At 35.3% G+C, this 21775-nt stretch overlaps 2 protein-coding genes across 7 annotated transcripts in view; one reads left to right on the top strand and one right to left on the bottom strand.

Moving 5' to 3' along the window:
• Positions 1-21775, bottom strand: part of LOC124180874 (tubulin polyglutamylase TTLL5) — a 280376-nt gene that overhangs the window by 136937 nt on the left and 121664 nt on the right. The gene's annotated exons all lie outside the window — the stretch shown is intronic.
• On the top strand, positions 6344-20635 carry LOC124180877. 3 transcript variants are annotated; one of them, XM_046566778.1, is made up of 2 exons: positions 6344-6471; positions 18504-20635. In XM_046566778.1, exon 2 carries the CDS (start codon positions 18521-18523, stop codon positions 20264-20266), a length of 1746 nt encoding a protein of 581 aa, XP_046422734.1. In that variant the 5' UTR covers positions 6344-6471; positions 18504-18520; the 3' UTR covers positions 20267-20635. The 3 variants fall into 3 exon arrangements, with proteins under 3 accessions (XP_046422734.1, XP_046422735.1, XP_046422733.1); XM_046566779.1 differs by having other exon boundaries at positions 6384-6448; XM_046566777.1 differs by lacking the exon at positions 6344-6471 and adding an exon at positions 6510-6981.

Genomic DNA, 21775 nt, shown 5'->3' with positions numbered 1-21775 from the left:
ATCACACGAGTAAAAATCTCTTTCCACCGATGATGCTCACGATACTTTTTATCCTAATTTCTTTGAAAACAGCTTTTCAAAGCATGTTGGAACGAAGATATGGTGACCGGTGCACATGAAGCTTCATAAAATATCAGAAAGTAGCAGAAATATCAGCGGATGAAAAGGCAATGAAAAAATCTTGAATAATTAATATCGTAGAAAAAACAGTTTTGAATTAGTTCTTCATTTTGTTGTGTACAAGCCAAATCTGTGAAAAAAAGTACATGTTTTCATTTAAAAAAGCAATAATTACCTCCAAATGACCTTGTAAACGTCCACCGAATAATAAGTACGATATCACAGTATATTGTCCCCTTCGAACCATGAATCTTTCAATTCAAACATTTTTCTCTCAAATTCGTTGTTGAAAGATATTCTGCTATGTCAACTTAGATAGAACACCCTGTATATGCCTATAGTTTTTTCAAATGCCAAGTACGAATTTTACAAAATAATATTATTTTTGCAATTAAAATCTATACTTCATACAACATTTGGAGGGTGACCTTTCAACATGATGAAATAAGATAAGATGTGTTCTCACGCAGCCATCTCTGAAAACCAATCGCGTCCTATGCCAATGAAGACCATCGTTGAACTTCAACCGATCGCATTCGAGATCATTTAGCGCACATTTTAAAGTGTGGAAATCTACACACGGCACATATATAGCATTATATATTTTCAAAATGGTTTCTATTGGGCTAACAACCAAATATCGTGTGCGCACAACGGGACGAAAATGCGTCCGCCGGAGGAGTATACCTTTCAAATATTTGGCTTTGACAGTTTTTGAGACCTGTATTTACATTGCATTGGTCGATATTGACAAGCAGTAAATTCAAATTTACCTATCTCAGCAAGTATCAGTTACATATTTGCATTGTTGCATTCAAGGGAAATAGCGCCCGGTCAGAGCCACGCAACTTTTATCTCATTGTCAGCCAAGCGTAGCTGACAAACGCTGCGAACAAAAACTTGTGCATATGTTGGCGCTGACGATGACCGCGTTGCTTTCAAAAGACCTTCCTTGCGTGTGACAGTAATCTACATCGTAAAAAACTGTCACGTTTGTTTGAAAAACTTGTAAATTTATTACAGAGTTCTAAAGTTTTTCGTCATTTTAAAAATAGTTTCGGCGGATAAGCGTTCGCAAAAACATTTCCAAAAACTGTAGTGCCAAAGTTGGCACTACCGTAAAGTTACGGAGCGACCCAATTTTGAAAAAATAATTCAATTTGTCATTCAAATAGTAATTGAATAATTCCGTAGTTCTATACGAGCAATAGTTCTGGATGCTGATATCAGAAGAAAAAAATTCAATGCAAAACATTCTAGAACCTCGTTTTTGTATGATGCTTAATTTCTTACCAGTTCTGAAATGATCTGAAAGTATTTTAGGTTCCTGATGAGTGAAAAATCTATACCACGTTGCAGTACCGGCGATTTATGATTTTCTCAGTCATGGAGTTCATTGTAGAGGAGGAAGAGGTTGTTTCTTTATCTCATCGCAATTACATGGTATTTCAATTCACATGATATCTTTGAACTTCCAAAACATTTTTTCAAAAATGGCGCGCATTTGAACTTGACACCTTCATGTTTTTCGAATAATTTCGTATAAAATTGCTCGGAAAATGAGAAGTTTTTAATTAATCAAAAAAGCCCCACGCACTTCTGTGTGCAATGCAATTACAAAGATTGTGTCAAAATTTGAAGTCGATCGGATAAACGTTGTGGCCGTGATTTTTCATACAGAATTAAAAAATGCTGTTTTGAGATAAACGCGTTTGAAGTTTTGAGTAGTAGTAGAACGAGAAAACGGGTGTTTGTCGACTACCGTCCTTCTCAAATGCTTGACTGTGCCTAACTGACTGAAACAGACGTTCGACAATTTTAAACTTGTCTAGACTAGTCAAGAAACAAATCATTTCAATAACATCTGCCGTATACCTGCTCTAGTCCCCTATACTAACTTCCCTCTAGCTCGCTGCGGACCAGGCGGCCTTGTACTAAAATTCGAAAACCTAGTACGTATTGTTAGAGATTTTTCCCAGACATGATCTTTAGGGACATCATTTTTGAGGTCCTAGGGGACCATTAAAAAAAAATCGATTTTTCGAAAATTCTACAGTGACCTAACCCCTTAGGTCACTAGCTCAATGATAGTGACCAAAATTTATCAGTCTCTATTATCAACATATTTTCATTTAGTTTCGTTCAAGTGTACATCTACGAATATTATTTAATCTGTGGATGTGTTTCGTTATTTTTGTCAGGTATGGAAATTCTATTCCCAACGTATGTCAAGCATGGATTGCATTGATCATACTAAAGTCGTCGGCGGTATTTCGTTACTCAGCCAAAATATTAAAAATAAATGCATGTATTATATCACATCCACTGTGTCATCTGCTACGCAAATTAAAAAGATTCTCTTCAATCGGTAAGAAAAATCAACTCTCTTGTTAAACTTTTTGGAAATAGAAAAATGCAGTTGAATTTTATTCTCATAATACTGTAAAAGTATTGGGGGTTCAAGGTATTTCACAAAATTTTGATAATCTTTACTACCTTATTGGAATGACACATTAGAACGTGTGGCTGCTAATTCTGGCTGCTAGCTTCAGCCTCGTATCTTATAGGTATGTGTCAGAATATTACGACAACGAAATATAAATTTTGGCCTCAACAGGAATTTGAAACCTCCTTCAAATCATTTCAGAGCTCAGAAGAAATTATACCAAAATGGGGTGCTGATATTTTTTAATTTTTTGTCTTTTTCATATTATGTCATTATCCAGACCTATTGTTCATATATGCACAAAATCACAAAACTATTCAAGTTCTATCCAGAATTCGTAAATTCAATCATTTTTTCAACATTCAGGCGTTCTATCAAGTTAGTAGCTCATTTTAGAAAGGTAATTTTTTAAACCTTTATCGATTCGAACTATTTTTGCAAATTATAAGGAAGTCTAAAATTCCTGAAAAGGATTGCAAAACTCCCGAACATAGTCTTTAGAAAATATGGTGTCAAAATCGAGGTTAGAAAACGTAGTTCAATTTTCGCTTGCGATATGCCAAAGATGTTTTTTCAGAAATCAAATATTTTTTTTAGCAATCTTTCAACAGATAAACTATCGAATTCCACTTCATAGACGCTATCCATGTGATTTTTCACGAATAACGAGAGCACTCAATTTTGATTTAGAGTACCTCATAAACACCTAAAAAACACCTGATTTCTGAAAAAGTGTTGAGCAATAATTCTGGTTCTTCCTTTTTCAGTTTACCGGTTTTCTAGTATATGGCATACTACTAGATCGGTTGATAACTGAATTCCCGGCAAACCCGAGGAGCGCTCAATTTTAAATAAAAGCACCTAATTAGCACCTGAAAAGTATATCATTTTCATATGCGTCATATTCCGTTTGACCAACTTTGATCCGAATTAATAGACGTGGTTTCGATACCGCTCGTCGGAAAAATTACCGATCAACTACATGCATAGTGGTACAGAATTGTTCTATTAGTCAGTGTGTCATAATAAAATTGATTCCTTTCTTGTTTTTTCACCCAATTTCCTTGATTTTTCCATCGCCATGCTCGGGATCGAAATGTGATTGAGAAAAAATTGCATTTATACCGACCGAGACATCTATAAATTTGTTCATTTAGTATAAAGTCATGAACGATACAGAAGTATATTCTTTGGTGATTTTCAAACATGCTGTGGAAAAAGTTTACGTATCGGGATTAGTGAAATTTGACTTTACAGGCCCAAATTGATAAGCCTGTGCAGCATTCTCACCTCAGATTTCAGATTTCAGATTAAACAATCAGAACGATGCTTCAGCAGATTTAGATCACGACGAGAGTTGAACGTGCTTAAATGGAAATATGGGACTTTATATTAGCATGTTATGCCATTTTTAAGATGATTCACGGATTAGTATTTTCATTCTTCTATACAAGGTTGACCCTGTAATGTCTAGTGAAAGTTAAGGGGTCAAATAATGATAATCTGACCTTCTTTCCATACTTAATGTCGACCTTTGGAAACTACAGCAAGTGTCGGAATCTGGTTCGAAATATAGTTTAATCTCATGAAACCAATGGTGCCAGAAGATGAGGTTAAATTTTTATTCACGTTAACGTAACAATTAAATTTCACGAAGACTCTTTATGTAATTACGTCATGATTGTCTGAAATTTAGTAAACTGTGACAAAGGAAAACATACTTTATACAGTTTGCAAACTTAACTTCTTGAAAGTTATTCTTATGTTGCCAAATAATGATATTTTATTCAATACTTCGTTGCGTTAAAGTCTGACTTTAAGTTTACTGACTTTAACCTCCTGCCACTAGAGTGTAATTCCCTAAAGTGCCAAATAATCATTATTGTTTAAAACGTCTTTAGGATCCTGAATAGCAGCAATATGACATTCACAAGAGCCGATCAATCGCAAGCAGTAGGTGTAGATATATATATATATATATATATATACCACTAAAACCACCAGGATAAGGTGTGCTGGTACGTGAGTTACATTTGGCACGATTAATCAAGGATAACAGCTATGGAGTGGGGGGGTAGAGCAAAGCGACGGTACGAGGCCTAAAGTCGTCATGCAATCGTCCGTATACCTGTACCGCATTCATAAACGAGTGAGGGAAGGGGGGCTAGGGAAGTCCAAACCACGCGTTTCACTTTCCTTCGAGAACAGATTGAATCTTCGTTTCATTTGCAATACAACGAAACAATATTCCGCGCGAAGTAACCGGGACTTTTCTTTCAAGTACATACACGCGAGCTCGCTATGAATTCATAATTTCAGCCACTTAATGATTTATCATTCATTCACAACGAGTGCCACATGTGGCATTTTCGAAACTGGCTGTTTCGAATCTTAATTTCAAGGGCAGAGTCATAACCGGGGTCAGGATTATAAGACAGTTGAGGCTTAAGGATGTACTGGCTATACATTCTCAACCAAAAGTGAGTCTCGGTGACAATATCGAATATTTTATAAGATAAAAATCAGAAAAAAATCAACCACAATAAAGACGATAAGAAAATTATAATTGAATAATAACAATGCCCAAAAGTTATCCATAAATTGTTTAAACAAAGTACTGTTCAACAAATTTTTAGGGAATGTTTTTTTTGTCATGTGGAATGAATTCATTGGTTTTTCTGAATACACATGAATTTGTAAGAATTTTCTCATTATTTTGAAATTTCCGTTTTCAAAAATTTGTAAAGGCTGTATTTACGAAGCCTTTCTTCGTATAAGGTATTCAATATTGTCGCCGAGACTCACTTTTGGTTGAGAATTTATAGCCAGTACATCCATAACATAATCGCAGAATCCAGTATTTTCGGTTTTGTATTGCATGCGTACACCCAGCAAATCAGGAAATTTTTACGAATCACCCGTCGTAAGAGTAACAAATAGCTCGTAGTCCTTAGTAACGGTGACATCACAAGCCATAATTTAATTACTTGATAAGTAAAATGATGGCCGTTGAGTTGTAAAAATAATCATACTGCCGGAATGGAATCGCAAGCATAAAGTTCAAGGCCACCGTGTTAGCTTTGTTTCAACATTTTCATACGTCTATCGAATACTTTACGCAGTTGACCGAGTATACAAATTGACTACAGTACGACCAGGGACTAATTACCTCTCACACTTGGGTTTAAAATAACTGAGCCTATAAACCTATTGCGTTGGCAATGCCGATTAGCGTTCGTTTAGCGGAAATATCTTCTTACAGAATTGCGCATTACTGACACTGAGTAATATCGTTGTTCCAATTACAACCAAAGTACACCTACTAAATTTCACGCCAAAACAAATATTGTAGTTACTTATAAAAATCCACATAATATTCCCATCATTACGCTTAGAAACAATTTCTCGTTCGGTATGTCAGAATAAACTATTGTCTTTTTAACATCACTATCAACTATAATTTCACCATATTTTTATGAATCAAAACTCAAGGCATGATTTCCTAGGATTGCAAAATATCAATTGTGCGACAGCTTATGTAGGCGAGTAAACTTAATTACGTATTGTAAAAAATTCGAGCAAAGAATTTCAGGCACTCCAGTCAAGTCAGTTATCAACCATTAATACAGTAGTAAATATGACCGACTATAGATGAAGTACTGACGATACACGACGACGCGAATGCCGCGGAGTTCGATATACTCGGTGACCAAACTGATGCCGCGTGACGCGTTTTGCGGTAACGCAGTCGCGACGAGATCGCAGCGATAGGCCACGACGCCCTTCCTCCGACAGTGCTCGCGGCGACGAACCAAGCGCTGGAGCGGAGTGAGAGAGATTTTTGAATTCAGTCTAGCACGAGCTACTGCTCAGGAGACACTCGTAAGAGACTTGCTTGTTTCAAGGTAGATTTCACACACTGAGTTTCGAACTTGTTTGTTTGTTTATCGGTAAGCTGTACGCTCTACGATGCTGGCGAGTACAAGGCAAAAACCAGTTTGAAGCTGAAAAAACACTACGCATCTTTCGTTGTCGAAATATTTTCTTCCGATTCACAAGATAGAGAGGTTACATATCTACATAACACACACGCGACACGTTGTAGCTGCTCCGCGCTGATTGCGCAGCTTGGTTATAATTGGGTTCGGAAGACTGTTGCGTCGTTGGTATTCGTATATAGTGCGTTGTGTTTGCCGAACAATTAAGTGTTGGTGATAATATTCAGATTTAATATATTTTTAGTCAGTTTATCATTATTTTATTTGCGAAACACAGGCAACATCGGTTCTGTAATTGGCAGTATAAATGTACAAATACGTTCCTGTGCTTCAAAATTTTCATTTGCATCGCAAATGATCTACGTAAACGTGTGTTGCAGCCACGAATGACTCGGTATCGGATGTCGTTGCAGTACGGTTAGTGGGTGATAAGTTTGATACCATTTGAGTGTTGTACCGTATACATTTTAGTTCAAATTGACCTAACTATTTTTTAGTTTTTTGAAACTTTTTCTACCCCGTAAGTGCTCAATGTTTTCAAAAAAGTCACGAGATCATCAAAAACGACCTTCTTCAAACAGTGATTTCTCGGCTCTTAATGACTGTACGACCTTCAGCATAGGCTTGTTTCGGAGGAATATAGAATTGAAAGGAGCTTCAAATACACGATTATTAATTTTAAGTTTAGCACAAATCTTATATGTTATCAACAATTTAATACCTTAAACTCATTTTTCGTGTGATAAAAATAAATTATCGTCGGATTGCTTGTTCAATTCTTCACAAAATATATTCTTTCAAAATTGTGTTTGTATGATTGAGATATCTTTATTCAGATACTCGCATCGCTCGACAGCGCGTCGTGCGACGCAACAATCGGAGAATAGTGATGGTATGTGTGATCACTCGAATTAGTAAAGATCTCGACGTGAATCGACCCTTCCTCGCCGAGTTCCCTAATAAAATTGTGTATTTTGTAGACTGTAATGTATGAATAAACGAAACGTGCTAGCCCTGCTTTTAAAATGTCGGATGGATGAATCAGATTTTATCGAAATGTTATGCGGTTTTTGTGTCCGGTCTCTATAAGAGCCTATGAAATTTTATCGGACGATACAAATGAAATTTGTAGAATAGTAATATTTTCACCGCAACTTTCCGATGCAATGTTTATTACTGATCTTTGGTAAGATTGGAGACGTGAACGAAAAAAAATAAATAATAGAATTGATTGAAAAAAATATTGTGAGAAAAAAAGTTGGGCGCCAATGGGACGCGAACACTGGTGAGTAGTGTGCCAGCCGTGTGTACACTTGGGGACAATAAATCTGAGACTGCTAATTTTTTACATTAGGCAGTCATGTTGGCAACACAGAGAAACCTACAGCACCATAGTCGGCCAAACGAGAAACAAACTCAATCTCAATAAACATAACATAACCCATGACCGTCATATATGCATTTTTTACTACTAAATTTTTCAAGAAACTGCATCCCCGTAACTATGGAAAAAAATTTACTTCAATAATTTTTAATCAAAACTAGCTGTGCAAGGATATGGGGCGGCAACCCAAGCACGTTTTGTTTATTTATAAATTATATTGTATAAGATACATATTTTATTAGAAAACTCGATGAAGGAAGCTCGATTTAGGTCGGGATCTTAGACTATGCGCTAGTAAAGTTTCTTTGGCACGCAGCCTATGCGCCATTCGTTTCATTTTTTTTAAAATTCTGGGCGATCAAAACTCGTAATCATATGTGACAGACATGTGAAAAGTTGCCTTTATTTCCAATTATAAGTAAATAATTACGCACAATGTCAGTGAAATAATTAATGAGCGGCTTTCAAGAAGTGCAATTAGATATTTTTAGTAGAAATAGTATTGCTAAATGTACAAAATCATGTACAAGTTTTCATGTGTCGAATGTAGATGAAGAGATTGATGTTAATAATTCTTGACGTATTATTACTGGTACGGTATTAAGAGAAATACCAAGTCAAAATAGCTCAAAAATTAAAACTAATTATTGTAATGTTATTATCGAAGTAAGTTTAAAACTTCAATTCATAAATAACCTATTCTTACCAAAATTTTTAGGTTATTTATGAACTGAAGTTCTAAACTTACCTCAATAACAACATCATAATGAGTAATATTCATTTGTACCTTCGGAAATACTTTTTCTTCTAAAAATATCTAATTGCAGTTCTTGAAAACCGATCATTAATTATTTTTACTGACATTGTGTGTAAATATTTACTTAATGAAAATAATAAAAGTCAGCTTTTGCATGTCTATCCCATATTTCCACGAGTTTTACATGCTCAGAATTAATAAAAAATAACACGTGATGGCGCAAAGGCTGCTCGCTAAAGATACTTTACTAGCGTATACCGAGAGTTTCCTGTGATATCGTCCGTTCCGTAAGGTATAGCAATACAAGCCCCACACAGGCATACACGTCGTGCGTAGACTCGTTCTGACAGAAATGAGCTGCCAGTGGCACTCCCGCTTGATTAATCGCGCTAGGCCAAATTCGTAGAGTGGGATTAATCTTTTCGCGTTAACTTAAGAGATGTAACCTGGAGGCGTCAAGAAACAAACAACTGATGTAAGTTAAGGAGAAAAGGTCAACAAAGAGTTATATGATATCGACAGTGGTTCAGTAAATACGTTTAACGTAGACATTTAACTTCAAAATTAGTTAACGAATTTTAAGCAAAATTTCATTCAATTTGAATTTTTGATTTCTGAATTGAAAATTTCAGACATTTGAAAAAACTTTATAAATTCTTTGGAGACGAAATATTCAATATAACTTAATGTATACTGACCGATAGGAACATATGTAAGGAACGGGCTTGAGTGTAGACTCGAATCCGACTGTTCTGATCAGAAATAAAAAAAAAAAACCAGCGGCATTTTAATCTTTAGGCTTGTGGGTATGGTATGAACTAGAATAAGCCTGAAACTTTGTAATTTAAATTTTTAACAGTTTAAAAAAAAAATTAGAACTCATCATTTTTTTCCATTTCTTTAGCTCGTAAAACAAAAACTAGCAAAGCAATCATGATTATTGTAGTTCACGCGATAGGTATAGGTATAACAAAGATGCTGTAAAAATTTGAGCACGATCTTTTCAGTGCTTTTTGAAATATCATGTCTTGTACACTTTTGAAAATTGTTGTTTCGAGAAAAACGCGATTCGAAGTTAGCGTGTTTAAAATTTTGACCTCGGTTTTGAATTTAATTTCTGTATGGAATGACATCCTTAATCGGCGATCCATGGGGCATATAGGAGGTTTACTGCTGCATTCGCAGCTTCCTCACAGGCTGATCTTTCTAGCCTTGAACTCGGCTTTATTGAGGCGCACACTGTGCATTGTTTCACTCAAGTGCTCATAACTTCCTCAAATTTTGGAAATTTGGCATCAGCCCTGGGCAGAAATATTATTAAAAGATGTATCTATAATAATATGCAAAACAAAATATCGTTTTTTTTTTTAAATTTCAAGACTAGACAACCCCCTTAGCAATTTTTGGGGATGTATTGTTAAACTAACAAATCTGTTGGTTCCGTGAACTTATTATTGAAATACATATAATAAATAATTTAATAACCATTTTTAAAAAATTAAGAAAATTAACATTATACGGGATGTTTCATTTCAATCGGCTTTGAAAAAAAATTTCACAAATCGGCTCTTATCACACCACCGGTCGAGTTTAGGTGATAAGTATATGGTACTTTTTGATGCAGAATTTGATGCCCTTTTCAAATACGTATGAAAAAAATCCACTGTTCCATTACAAAAAAACCAAGTCGACCTTCACCTGACGTGGGTTGCTCCTCTTATGAAAAATCTGATGCCTTCATGCTCTTTCCCTTTTCGAAGCTTGTATATTTCGTATAGCACGTTCTTTCGTATCTTTCTTATTGTTAGTTTCGGAGTAATTGGGCTGCGACGATTAGAGTGAAAAACCTTCTACGTAGTTTGAATACAATATTGGATCCTTCTCTTGGTCCGTGGCACCCATCGTTGCACCGTGTGCGAGTCACCGCGGCGTCGCAGGCCCAGTACACGACGCTTATGTAACTACATATTTCAATCATACAGGCACCATGAAAACACCATTCTAAAGAAAAAAAAGCTCGTGTGATAGAGAATTGAACGGGAAATATAATGGTAATTTTATTTATAAAAATTTTAGATCCAAGAGTCCACAGTGAAAAATGCATGTTTATTATTAAAGTATTCACGACAAAAAAATTTGTGCTGATCTCGTAATTAGTAATTATGCATTTGTAGCTTGTTTTTTTCATCCTCAATACGAGCTCATACAGAAGGTCGTACACAGAAAAAAATCTTATAATTATGACAACTATAAGATATATTATAACTAGAACGACCGTAGTTGGATGAAATATCAAATATAGTTTTTCTCACTATAACACCGGTCATTAGATGTTTATATCAACTTCAAGAATATATTAAAAGAAAGTAGTTATGATAACTGCGTTCTTCGTTGGTAGTGAAGATTACGAGGTTATCGTTGGCCTGACGTATGGCGCTGCGTTGAATGTAACATTTGGTTTGATTGTCATTCACATAATGCATAGTTGCTTTAACACATATAAACCACCATATAGATGAATTCAACTATTCGACAATTTTTTATGCAATGACAACGTTATATTCTGTAGTTGAGCGAACCAGCGAAAACGGATTTCCTGAACGATTCTTGAGTTAGATTGAATATGAAAATAGCTGTCATAATTATAGAAAATATAAACAATCTCCTTTTATACACGGAGAGAAAAGAATCATTGAATCAACCAAATCGATTTATTCAAAAATTGCTGCTTCAACCATCATTTTATGAAAATAAATACACCGTAGGTAACATATTAAATTCGATGCGACAAGGTAGTTACAGGTATTTGCAAGCAATAGCCAGTTCGAATCCCAAACGAAAACGCGCGTGTGGCGCTTTTCAGAATCTAACAACATAAAAATGAGATTTTTCAGACGTACGATCAATTATATGTAATTAGCTTTTCAGGAAAATGTACCAATTGCCACAATTAGGCTAAATGTTTAGATTTCATTTTTTCATTAGAACCACTGATTACACGTTTATGTATAGTTATTGAATCTATTGCATATGCTCCTGAAAATGATATACTAATGTTAAACTTACGCACATAAGGAGTTCAATTCTTCTACGGAACAGTACTACCATCAAATCAGTTGTGACCGGATGACAACGATAATAGTTGGCATAATGATATATTATGTTTGGTTTTACCAGACCACATAAGTATTGTTGTAATACGAACGAGTAAATTTTTTATAACAATCACAACAAATAAGGTACGCCAAAAAAGTTTCATAGTAAAGCTACGTTCATTGTTAGTGAAAGTAATTATGTGACTACCGTTGGAGATATAGTACCGCTAAGCATAGATAATCATTGATTTTACTATATTTTTTATAATTAGTATAACAATAAAACATTCACACACCAGGAGCATGCTACATTTTTTAGTCAATTTATAGTTGCCAGAACTATACATTTTGATCAATGTACGATTATTAGGAGCCAAGGAATTATCATTTGAAGGAAATCGCGGACGACGGTTTCGGACACAATCCGTAACAGAAAAAAAAAAAATTAAAAAATTGAAAAAACTGGTGACGTTGAAATGGTATACGGTTTAATGTAAAATGAGTCATACTTGCTACGAAACCCGAAAATCATTATCAATTTAAAACATAATGTGTGAGACACTCGAATTGACTAACAATAAGGTACATAATTACGAAAAATAGTACACGACAATAAAAAGTGAGAAGGAATAACGTATTAATAAAAAATAAAAATTACAACACTGTACGATAAGATTATTGAGTACAATGATGGAGCCACGTATGTTTTGTAAATAAGTAGGTTTCAATTAAATTGTGTACGTGGAATATCTGACTAGATAAAAACAGTGAGAATCAGTATTGAGGCCGATATTAAGGAGTTTTGCGGTTTTGAAAATCAATGTGGATGACGCTGCGTGCCATAATACTTATCCCCATAAAGTACGTCGATGCAAGAACCTTGCGCCCAATAAATTAATGTGGAAACTACCAAAAAAATTTATTTTGCAACTTGAAAACCACCAAAATAATAATATACACTTCGAGAAATGAATTCTGACATGGCCAACTTTTTCGACTAGTCAGTTGCGTTAACAATACAAAGTCAGCCCGTTTCTACCGCCGGCCAGCCGCGAAACAAGGTCAATCTTCGTAATCATAACAGAACCTAAAAATACTACATTCAAATGTCGTGTTTACAAAGATTGCTTCTCGGCTAGCAGGCGGTTGCGATGCGGAGTGATTCTGCATTGCCAACGTAACTAACTAGACGAAAAATTTGATCGTCTCAAAATTCATTTCCGCAAGTGTAGATTTTAATAAACATTACCAACAATATCCTTACCTACAAAAAATATTAAAATAGAAATGCCTACTGCCAAGTACGTAACTTCCTCGCAAAAATGAGAAATCAACACGACAAATAAAACACGCAGAGAATTGTTTTAGAACAAAATCATGATTTTCCTAACATGATTTCATCGCAACATCCAGTTTGTTCAAAGGTGCGATAGGTTGTCAAACCAAGTTTGATCGATTATGTAAACATAAGCTTGAGCTTCACAAGAGTACTAGCTATGGGTCTAACCTCAACGAGGGCTTCGCAGTTTATTTAACCAATTTCAAGTATTTTATGAATAATTTGTTTATTTTTACTAGGTTGTGACTATGAAACAAATTACCATCATTTTTATTCATTATCTAACACGAATTGATTCAGGATCCGAAAAATGTCCATAGTATTGCGTCTAGACAGTTATATTGTTTATATAGCATTACGAAGGAAGAATTTGTCGAATTTGGTCTCGACCGGGCCCAGCCGATCACCATCCGGTTATTGATAAAGAAAAAGAACATATATTGTTTGACAGGTGTTTCTTTTCCTAATTGACTCTGACTTAAAGCTAATTTGTAGATAATTAAATTGTATTCGAAGCTACACGTGTTTGTAGACATGAATTTAAATCTTAATCTATGAAGTTAAATTGCGTATCGATTATAAAAACTTCACATTAGACTCTACAAAGCTAAAAATTATTTGAAAACATAAAATCTAGTAACATCACAAAATTTAACAAATGACATAAACAGCAAATTCCTGATATAAATATACCTGATACCTGGATAGTGAACTTACCTGATATAGAAAACTTTGTCATCATCATTGAAACAGCCATTGTAAAAAAAACATGGCTATCCAAGATAAAATTAGGTCTAATGTCACTAGGTTAATTAGCAATAAAATGTCATCAAACGTTGACAAGAAAGCTAACATGAAAATTTATAAATTTAAGCAAGCGAAGGTTATCCTCAAAGAACACAGTAATCTAATTGTAACTAAAGCCGATAAAGGGAGCGTCACAATCCTCATGAACAGAAATGAATAAACAGAAAAAAGTCGAACCATACTAAATGACTCTGACACTCATCAACTTCTAAATGGAGATCCCACAGAAAAATAGAAAAACAAGTCAAGGATTTAATTAACATTTTAAGTATGAAATTCACTAGTATACAGGTTGTCGAAAATCTCGAGAAATATAACTCTTTACCTCCGACAGTATATTTTGAACCTAAGATTCACAAAAATAACGGTACCGTCAAGACCAATGGTGTCAAACATTAACTCACCTAAATGCAAAATATCCAAATTTTGTGGCGGTATGCTATCTAATATTGTAGGTAACTCCAACTATTATGTTAAAGACACGTGATCTTTCGTCAATAACATAAAAGAATTGACTATACCAGTTGACCATTCATTTCATTAGATGTAGTATCTCTATTTTCTAATATTCCTACTAAGTTAGTGACATCTACTATTACTATAAAATGGCGTAAAATAATAAAACACATTAATATAAACAAGAAAGAATTTACAGAAGCTACTAAACTAGTTCTACAATCTTGCTACTTCGCATATAACGACCAATTTTACAAACAAATCTTTGGTGTCCCCATGAGCTCGCCTGTGAGTCCAATAGTTGCAAGTTCAGTTCTTGAACACTTAGAAAAATAAATTGATCAATAGTCTTCCCTGTAAATTACATTTCTATCGCAGATATGTCGAAATTATAACGTGTGTGCATCAAGATCAGACTGCCATACTAGTGAATAAAGTCAGTAATTTTCACCCAAAAATTCAATTTACATGAGAGTTAGAAGAAGATAATAGAATTAATTTCATAGATACTGTAGTTAAAACCATGACAGCAAGATTTTACTTTAAACATTTCACAAAGACACATGATCTGGTAGATACATTAATTTTTATTCGAAGCATTTATAGAAAGTCTGTTGTCATGGGCGTATTCGGTCGTTGTCTACATATATCCCATCCTAACTTCATTACCAGAAATCTTGAAAAAGTGGAAACTACTCTGTTAAACAATAACTTTCCTGTATCTCTCATAAAAGATGTAAGTGAAAAAACATTCAATTCTATTGATTGGAATCACAACTTTACAAACAAATGATAAAGACTAAAAAGCTATTAAAAGAAGAAAGAATAGATGTTACATATAAAATTACCAACAGCACACAGAAAATGTTCACTTCTCTAAAAACTATCATTCTTACCTTTAAAAAAATGAATACTGTTTATCAAATTAATTGTAATGACTGTCAGAAAATATGCATAGAACAATATTCTCAACACCTAAAAACAGAATTTAAGGTCAGGTTCTAAAATTCAAAACATGGATTTGACAGTTGTGCATTTGCATCTCACAGTTTCAATTTAGGAAATACTCTCGATTTTAAAAACTCATCGGTAATAACCATCAAAATAAATTGGTTCAATCATACCTGATATATAAAAGAAATGATACACGTAAGTAAAGAGAGTAAAAGTTATAGATTTGTGATTGAATTTCATATTGTTGACCACCATTGTTCGAAGTTACTTGTACTATGTGCCCAGAAGATTAGTTACAAGTTCGCACTAAGAATGACCAAAAATAATGGATTTTCACTCAAATCAATAATTTATTCACGATTAATTAAGTATAATCGCTTATTTTTTAGACTCTATTGATCAACCAACTCGATGATTTTTCCTCACAATCGTTTTTTGTTATTTACTCCCATGAACGATGCAATACAATGTCTATTTATGTGTTTAAAGTTTCACTTATTATCAATGTCTTATTTATTAAGTACCTATTTGTAATATATATAAGTGAAAGATCAATGAATATTTTCACTTGAAATTGAACAATATTTTAAATGAAACTGTAAATATTTAAAAAACTTTTCCACTATTAAGACTACGTACTGAAATTTACGAAATTTTGGGTTTATATGCGCCGGTTCAAAAAAATATGAAAAAAAAATCGATTAATTTTTACCGATTCAATCGAGTTGTGTTCGACTATTTTTCTAGATTAATCAATTCTTCGATTGTTTTGGCTTAGTGGCCATCGCTAGTTGGCACACTTTGCTAGTTTAATTTTTTCAACTTTACTATATTTGATACATTAAGCATTCAGTGCTACGTATCTCACTTCACGTACTTGATCGATCAAGCTCATTTGTGGAGTTTCAGATACCCAAGTTTCCTTAATATTATTCAAATATTTATCATGGAATCTCGATAGCAGCACTGCATTGAGATTTCAATTAGACTTGATTGATTAGAACTCCAAAGAAATCTCGCTAAGTCGCTATTGAATCAGGTAACATGAAGTGAAAAATTAAAAGAAAAAAACGTTACATATCGCGAGATTTGATAGTAGAAAACTACACAACATCAAGTGTATGAGTAATCTGCCATCGTGTGAACTTTTACTTCGAAGCTAACAACATTTAAATAAATAAAAACCAACGCACGTAAAGATTTACTCTTGCATTGGTGTTGCTATAATCTTACAGAAAGACTCGACTCTAGATTTTAAGAACGTTAAAATTTACAACCATACTAAAGCGTTATAATACAACTACTTTTGACGCAGGGTAAAGTTGTACGAAGAATTCTGTAGAGGATTCTACGACGACGGTTGAGGAGCCACTTGTGTGGAAATCACCAACGATTTCAAAGTAATTTCTTGGTGATTTTCAATATTAAAAAATGGCTCGAATTCCATTGACTTATAAGTGATTCCCAAACGTTCAAAGTTGTTGGACATATCGGTGATTTTCAAGTGATTTTCAGTGTTGAAGAACAGCTTGAATCCCAGTGATTTTCAATTAATTTCTCAAATAATTGGTCTCTTGACGATGGTGTTCAATCCTGTGACTAGCCATTCCAAATTTGAAAATGTGGAAGCGTCCCTACTTCAAAAATGGAAGTGACTCGTTCCATTTTCTTGCGATCCAATATTCATGCTACACTTTAAAATATAAATCGGTGTACGAGCTATTTAATGGTTGATCATCATTTCTCACAATAACAAACTTTTCTATCTCCATGTAGCTTTTCACTGATTTACATAGATCAGTGGAACTTCTTTACAGAACGTTGCCTTTCTATATTATCTTGATAGTCATACAATATTGAAACGAATGGTATATATTTGTGGGATAAGGAGATAAAATTCACGAAGTAGACCAATTTCAGCCAAAGATATAAGGGATCAAAGTTTTACCGGATATTACTCACACAGTTCGTACTAATCGGGATTTTTATAGTCCGCACTCTGACGGGTAACATTTCATCTAATTTTCATCTTCTTCCTCGTAGAAATGAACTTGAAATATATAGTGTATGTTATTGTCATCGAGATTTCGACCCCTATTGATTCTAAGCAAAGCTTCAAGTCGCAAATAGAGTTATTAATAATTTTCTCACGGAACCGCTGAATAATATACTGCACGCGTATATGAATTATATGTATTTAGAACAGTAAAAAAAAAAACAATATTCTGCAATACTATCATTAATGTATTAAGAATTTCGTCTCTTCAAGCACTGTTAAAGAATGTAGTGTGCAGATGATATATTTACATTTGAAAACAACACTGTTCTTTAACAGTGCTTGAAGAGACGAAATTCTTAATACATACATATACAGGCACACGAAAACAAATTCGAACTCACTGGTGATTAGAGAAATTAACGACAGCAGAGTCAGGGCGGCTAGGTGGTCTAGTGGAGTAAGGCTCCGGCTAAGCATCTCTAGACGCCAGGTTCGACTTCTGGCTCCGTCGTTAATTTTTCAAAATCACCAAATTTTCGAATTTACATTCTTCAACAATTATCTTCTCGTGATTAATGATATGCTCATCCGTATATCATTTAATAGATGGCTTTGCCCGTCTTGCGTGGCTTCTCATTAGAAGTAAGAATTCGAATGTAAACATATCATCTACACACTACATTGTTTAACAGTGCTTGAAGAGACAAAATTCTTAATACATACATATACAGGCACAAGAAAACAAATTCAAACGCATTGGCGATGAGAGAAATTAACGACAACAGATTCAGGGCGGCTAGGTGATCTAGTGGAGTAAGGCTCAGGCTAAGCATCTCTAGACGCCAGGTTCGATTCCTGGCTCCGTCGTTAATTTTTCGAAATCATCAAATTTTCGAATTTACACTATCATTAATTTCTAGGGGTTACGTTTATAAAATTAATATGCTTCACTTAAATTATCCCATAATTCGTAGTCTCCTACATTTTTGACAATTGTTAAACTTAAAAATGGCACTTGAATACTGTTTGAGCATGCTGTGACAGACTTATTTCGAAAGATAGCAATGATTAAGACAAATTTTCTGTTTAGATTAAATGACCCTAGAAATTCTTTAGAGTAACTAACTAAAACCATTTTTGTCACGCAGTGAATAAACAAGAGAAAATGCCGGGCCACCGTCAGCCTAGCTCCCTAGAGGGGCTCAGTTTGGGACGCGTGTGCCAGCAGCTCGATGGGACGTGCCGTCGCCTTCAAATACGATCTCAAGAATCAACTGCCGCTCAAGTGTTCGCCTATGCGAAACAAACTATCAGGCCTTACTATGTGAACGCCCTTCCGGCACGCCTTCGTTCTCAAGTGATAGAGGAAACGTCCAAAATGCTTTATGGACCTTCCTCGGATGGTTCTACTCTGATCTCCGGCCCTGCACCATTGTATCTACTTGCTCTCTTACTCGGACATGATATCAGATGTCTGAAAGTTAATTTGTGCTGCTACTATGGATGCAGCCATCAAACCTCGCTCCTAAATTTATTAGCGACAGAAGGGGTTGGACTGGAATCTCTTGAACTGGCTCGTTCTGCACTGCTTAGACTGGACTGTAAGTTACTTAGAACGTCATTACTTAACATGACGAATCTGAGAACTCTAATACTCAGAAACATAGCAAACGATGCGGTACTACAAGTGATTGGAAAAGCGTGTTCGCAGTTGGTCGTTTTGGATGTTGCCTGCTCCAGACAAGTAACAGACATTGGTCTCAAACAGTTGCTGTTGCAAGTCGAACTTCGTGACAAAACTTTGTATCACCCTCCTGTTCAAGAATCTAATAGTTGGTCCCGCATAAAGTCGCTCTTTTCGAAACTGAAATTCAAGAATTTGAAGACTGAAAAAAATTCCGACTTTGGAGTGCTGCTCGAGTACTGTGAAAGTAGAAACTTCCTCTGTAATACACTTAGGGTTTTAAACGTAGCCAATACAAGAGTAACGAGTGAAGGGGTGCTCATCGCTCTGGTTCACGTTCCGAAATTGGAATCCTTGGCCGAATACAATCACGTGGGAAGAGTGATGGAAATCATGAACCGAGGCGCAACTGGTTTGAACGCTCCGTTTAGCCTCACTCAGGCCCGGACTTTAAGAACCACGCCATCCAGATTAGAAATCTTAGCGCAGGCTTGTCCAAAGGTGGAAAAACTTCACATTTCTGAGCCTCACCATCCCCCAGAGTCACTTGGACTATTTTCTTGTGTTACTTCCCTGAGTGTCCACAGCATTCCAGCACAAAAACAATGGCTGGAGGGTTTCTACGGCTACCTGCGCACTAACGGCCAGAACTTGCACGATCTAAATCTCCGAATAATGCAAACTGAAAACCCAATAAAATTAGATCTCAGAGAAATATTTTCAAGCTGTCCAAATCTTAGAATATTATCTATGGATGGTTCAAACGTTGTTTGGAGCAACAGAACCGATCCTCCGCCTGTGAAACATCTAAAGAAAGTTCAACTAGGTCGCATAGTTAGCGCAATAACAATAACAAAAACACTTTCGCTGGCACCAGAGCTGACAGATTTACACGTGCACAGTTGTTTTGATCTCACTAACCTTCACTTGGAAAAGTTATTGAATGTGTCAACCAAATCCAAAAATGGATGTAAGTCAGAGAAATGTAAAAATAGTTTGGCACAAAATTTAACTTGCTTTTACATTTACGAGGCAAGCAATGTGTCGACTTCTACTGTATTGAATATGCTTCACAGCTGCAAAAATCTTAAGCGAATTGGAAATTTGGCCAACTGGGGCCTGGACTGTGAGGGAGTAAGAACTTTGCGGGAAACTCTGGCTCGGGACAATTTTGATGTCAATTTATCCCCCGGCTCACATTGGTTTTGGAGTAATTGTATCCAATAGTGTAAATTTCACCTATCATCGTATCATCAAAGCAAATATTCACATCCAAGTACATCCATCCATCCATACATCCAAGTCCGTGACAAAATTAACTAAACTTTAGCATTGGATTACTTATATTTGTTGGCTACATGAATTGATCTGTTATCAGAATTACAAATTACACCAGTAGTCTGAAACTCTACTATAAACAAATAATCGCTACTAAAATTTGTTTAAGACCTAAATTCGTAAATATATATTCACTGTATAACCTATACTTGTACAAATCACATGTACACTCATTTTTGTGTCCCTCTCTAAGAGTTAATGAATTCGCATCAATAAAGTTTATACAACCACTAAGTTGGTCAAGTTTGAAATAATGTAGCTCCGTTGTTTACTGAATGAATTTGTAGCAGAATATAATTAACTAATGAAAATAAAAAGAGCAACGAGTCTAAAATTTTCGAAGCTTTGTTCATAAAGATGATAGATATAAAAATTGAGTTTACGTTTTTTCGCGGAAGATTGACCTTGGGACCCGAGCCCACCTGGTAGATCACAATTTTCAGCTATCGGACCATTTTGAATGGGTTAGACAGTTATTTTTTCAAGATTCTATCATGTAATTTGAGTTGGGAGAAATAGTGCTACTATTTTTAGCCAATTCTTGCGAAAAATGATAAATAACTGAAATACTACTTTTGTAAACTTACGAAGCAGTTCACCAATACACCAATATTATGTGATACATAGTCCGGATTTTCATAGGCAGTAAAATGCTACCACAATATTTTGCTGCTTCGTTTCTGATCAATAGGAATGCCAATAAAATAAGGTATGAAGTATCATAGACGTGAGTAATCATAGACTTATAGAGATAGACTACGCGACCTTACGGGGCTGCTGAAGCTGAGATCAAAGAACCAAGCTAGTTCTGCAGTGGTTCTCTTTCTGTCACAAGATCAAGAGAGTGGGGAACTAAGCCGCTAAATGAGGAAAGCGGTGAGACAAGCAGGGAGGTACACATTAGACCTGTCTTTAAGGGCGTTGCCTATGCCTGGAAGAGCGCGCGCGAACAAAGACTCACGATTTCCTTTTCCTTTCCTCATTTTTGAAGATAATTAGGTTCTTAGGGGGTCATTTTGAAGATGAAAAAATAGATCTGTATCGTCTGTTTTGCCGAGTTTTCGATTTCGCTTTCAGATTCGTGAAAAACGTACTTGTAAGTACGTTATCTTTGAAGTGAGACACAGCGGACAGTGAATTTTTTTTCGAAATTCGGCAAAACAAGCGACACAGTTTTATTCTTTAACTTCAAAATGACTCCCTAAGAACCTAATTATCTTCAAAAATGAGGAAATGAGAAGGAAAATCACGAAGCATAAAACAGAAAATTTCTCGCGCAAAAGGCGGGGGCCTGCTAGCACCACGACCGCGTTGGCCGGCGACCATGCGAACTACGGGCGAGGAGAGTAGACTCAAACCCCCCCCCACTACAATTCCCCTCCTTCGAATCCTGGATAG

Source organism: Neodiprion fabricii, chromosome 4 (assembly GCF_021155785.1).
Source record: "Neodiprion fabricii isolate iyNeoFabr1 chromosome 4, iyNeoFabr1.1, whole genome shotgun sequence".
In the NCBI taxonomy this organism is placed as follows: Eukaryota; Metazoa; Arthropoda; class Insecta; order Hymenoptera; family Diprionidae; genus Neodiprion; species Neodiprion fabricii.
The sequence above is the reverse complement of the archived record's forward strand: the minus strand, read 5'-3'. Positions and strand labels throughout refer to the sequence as shown.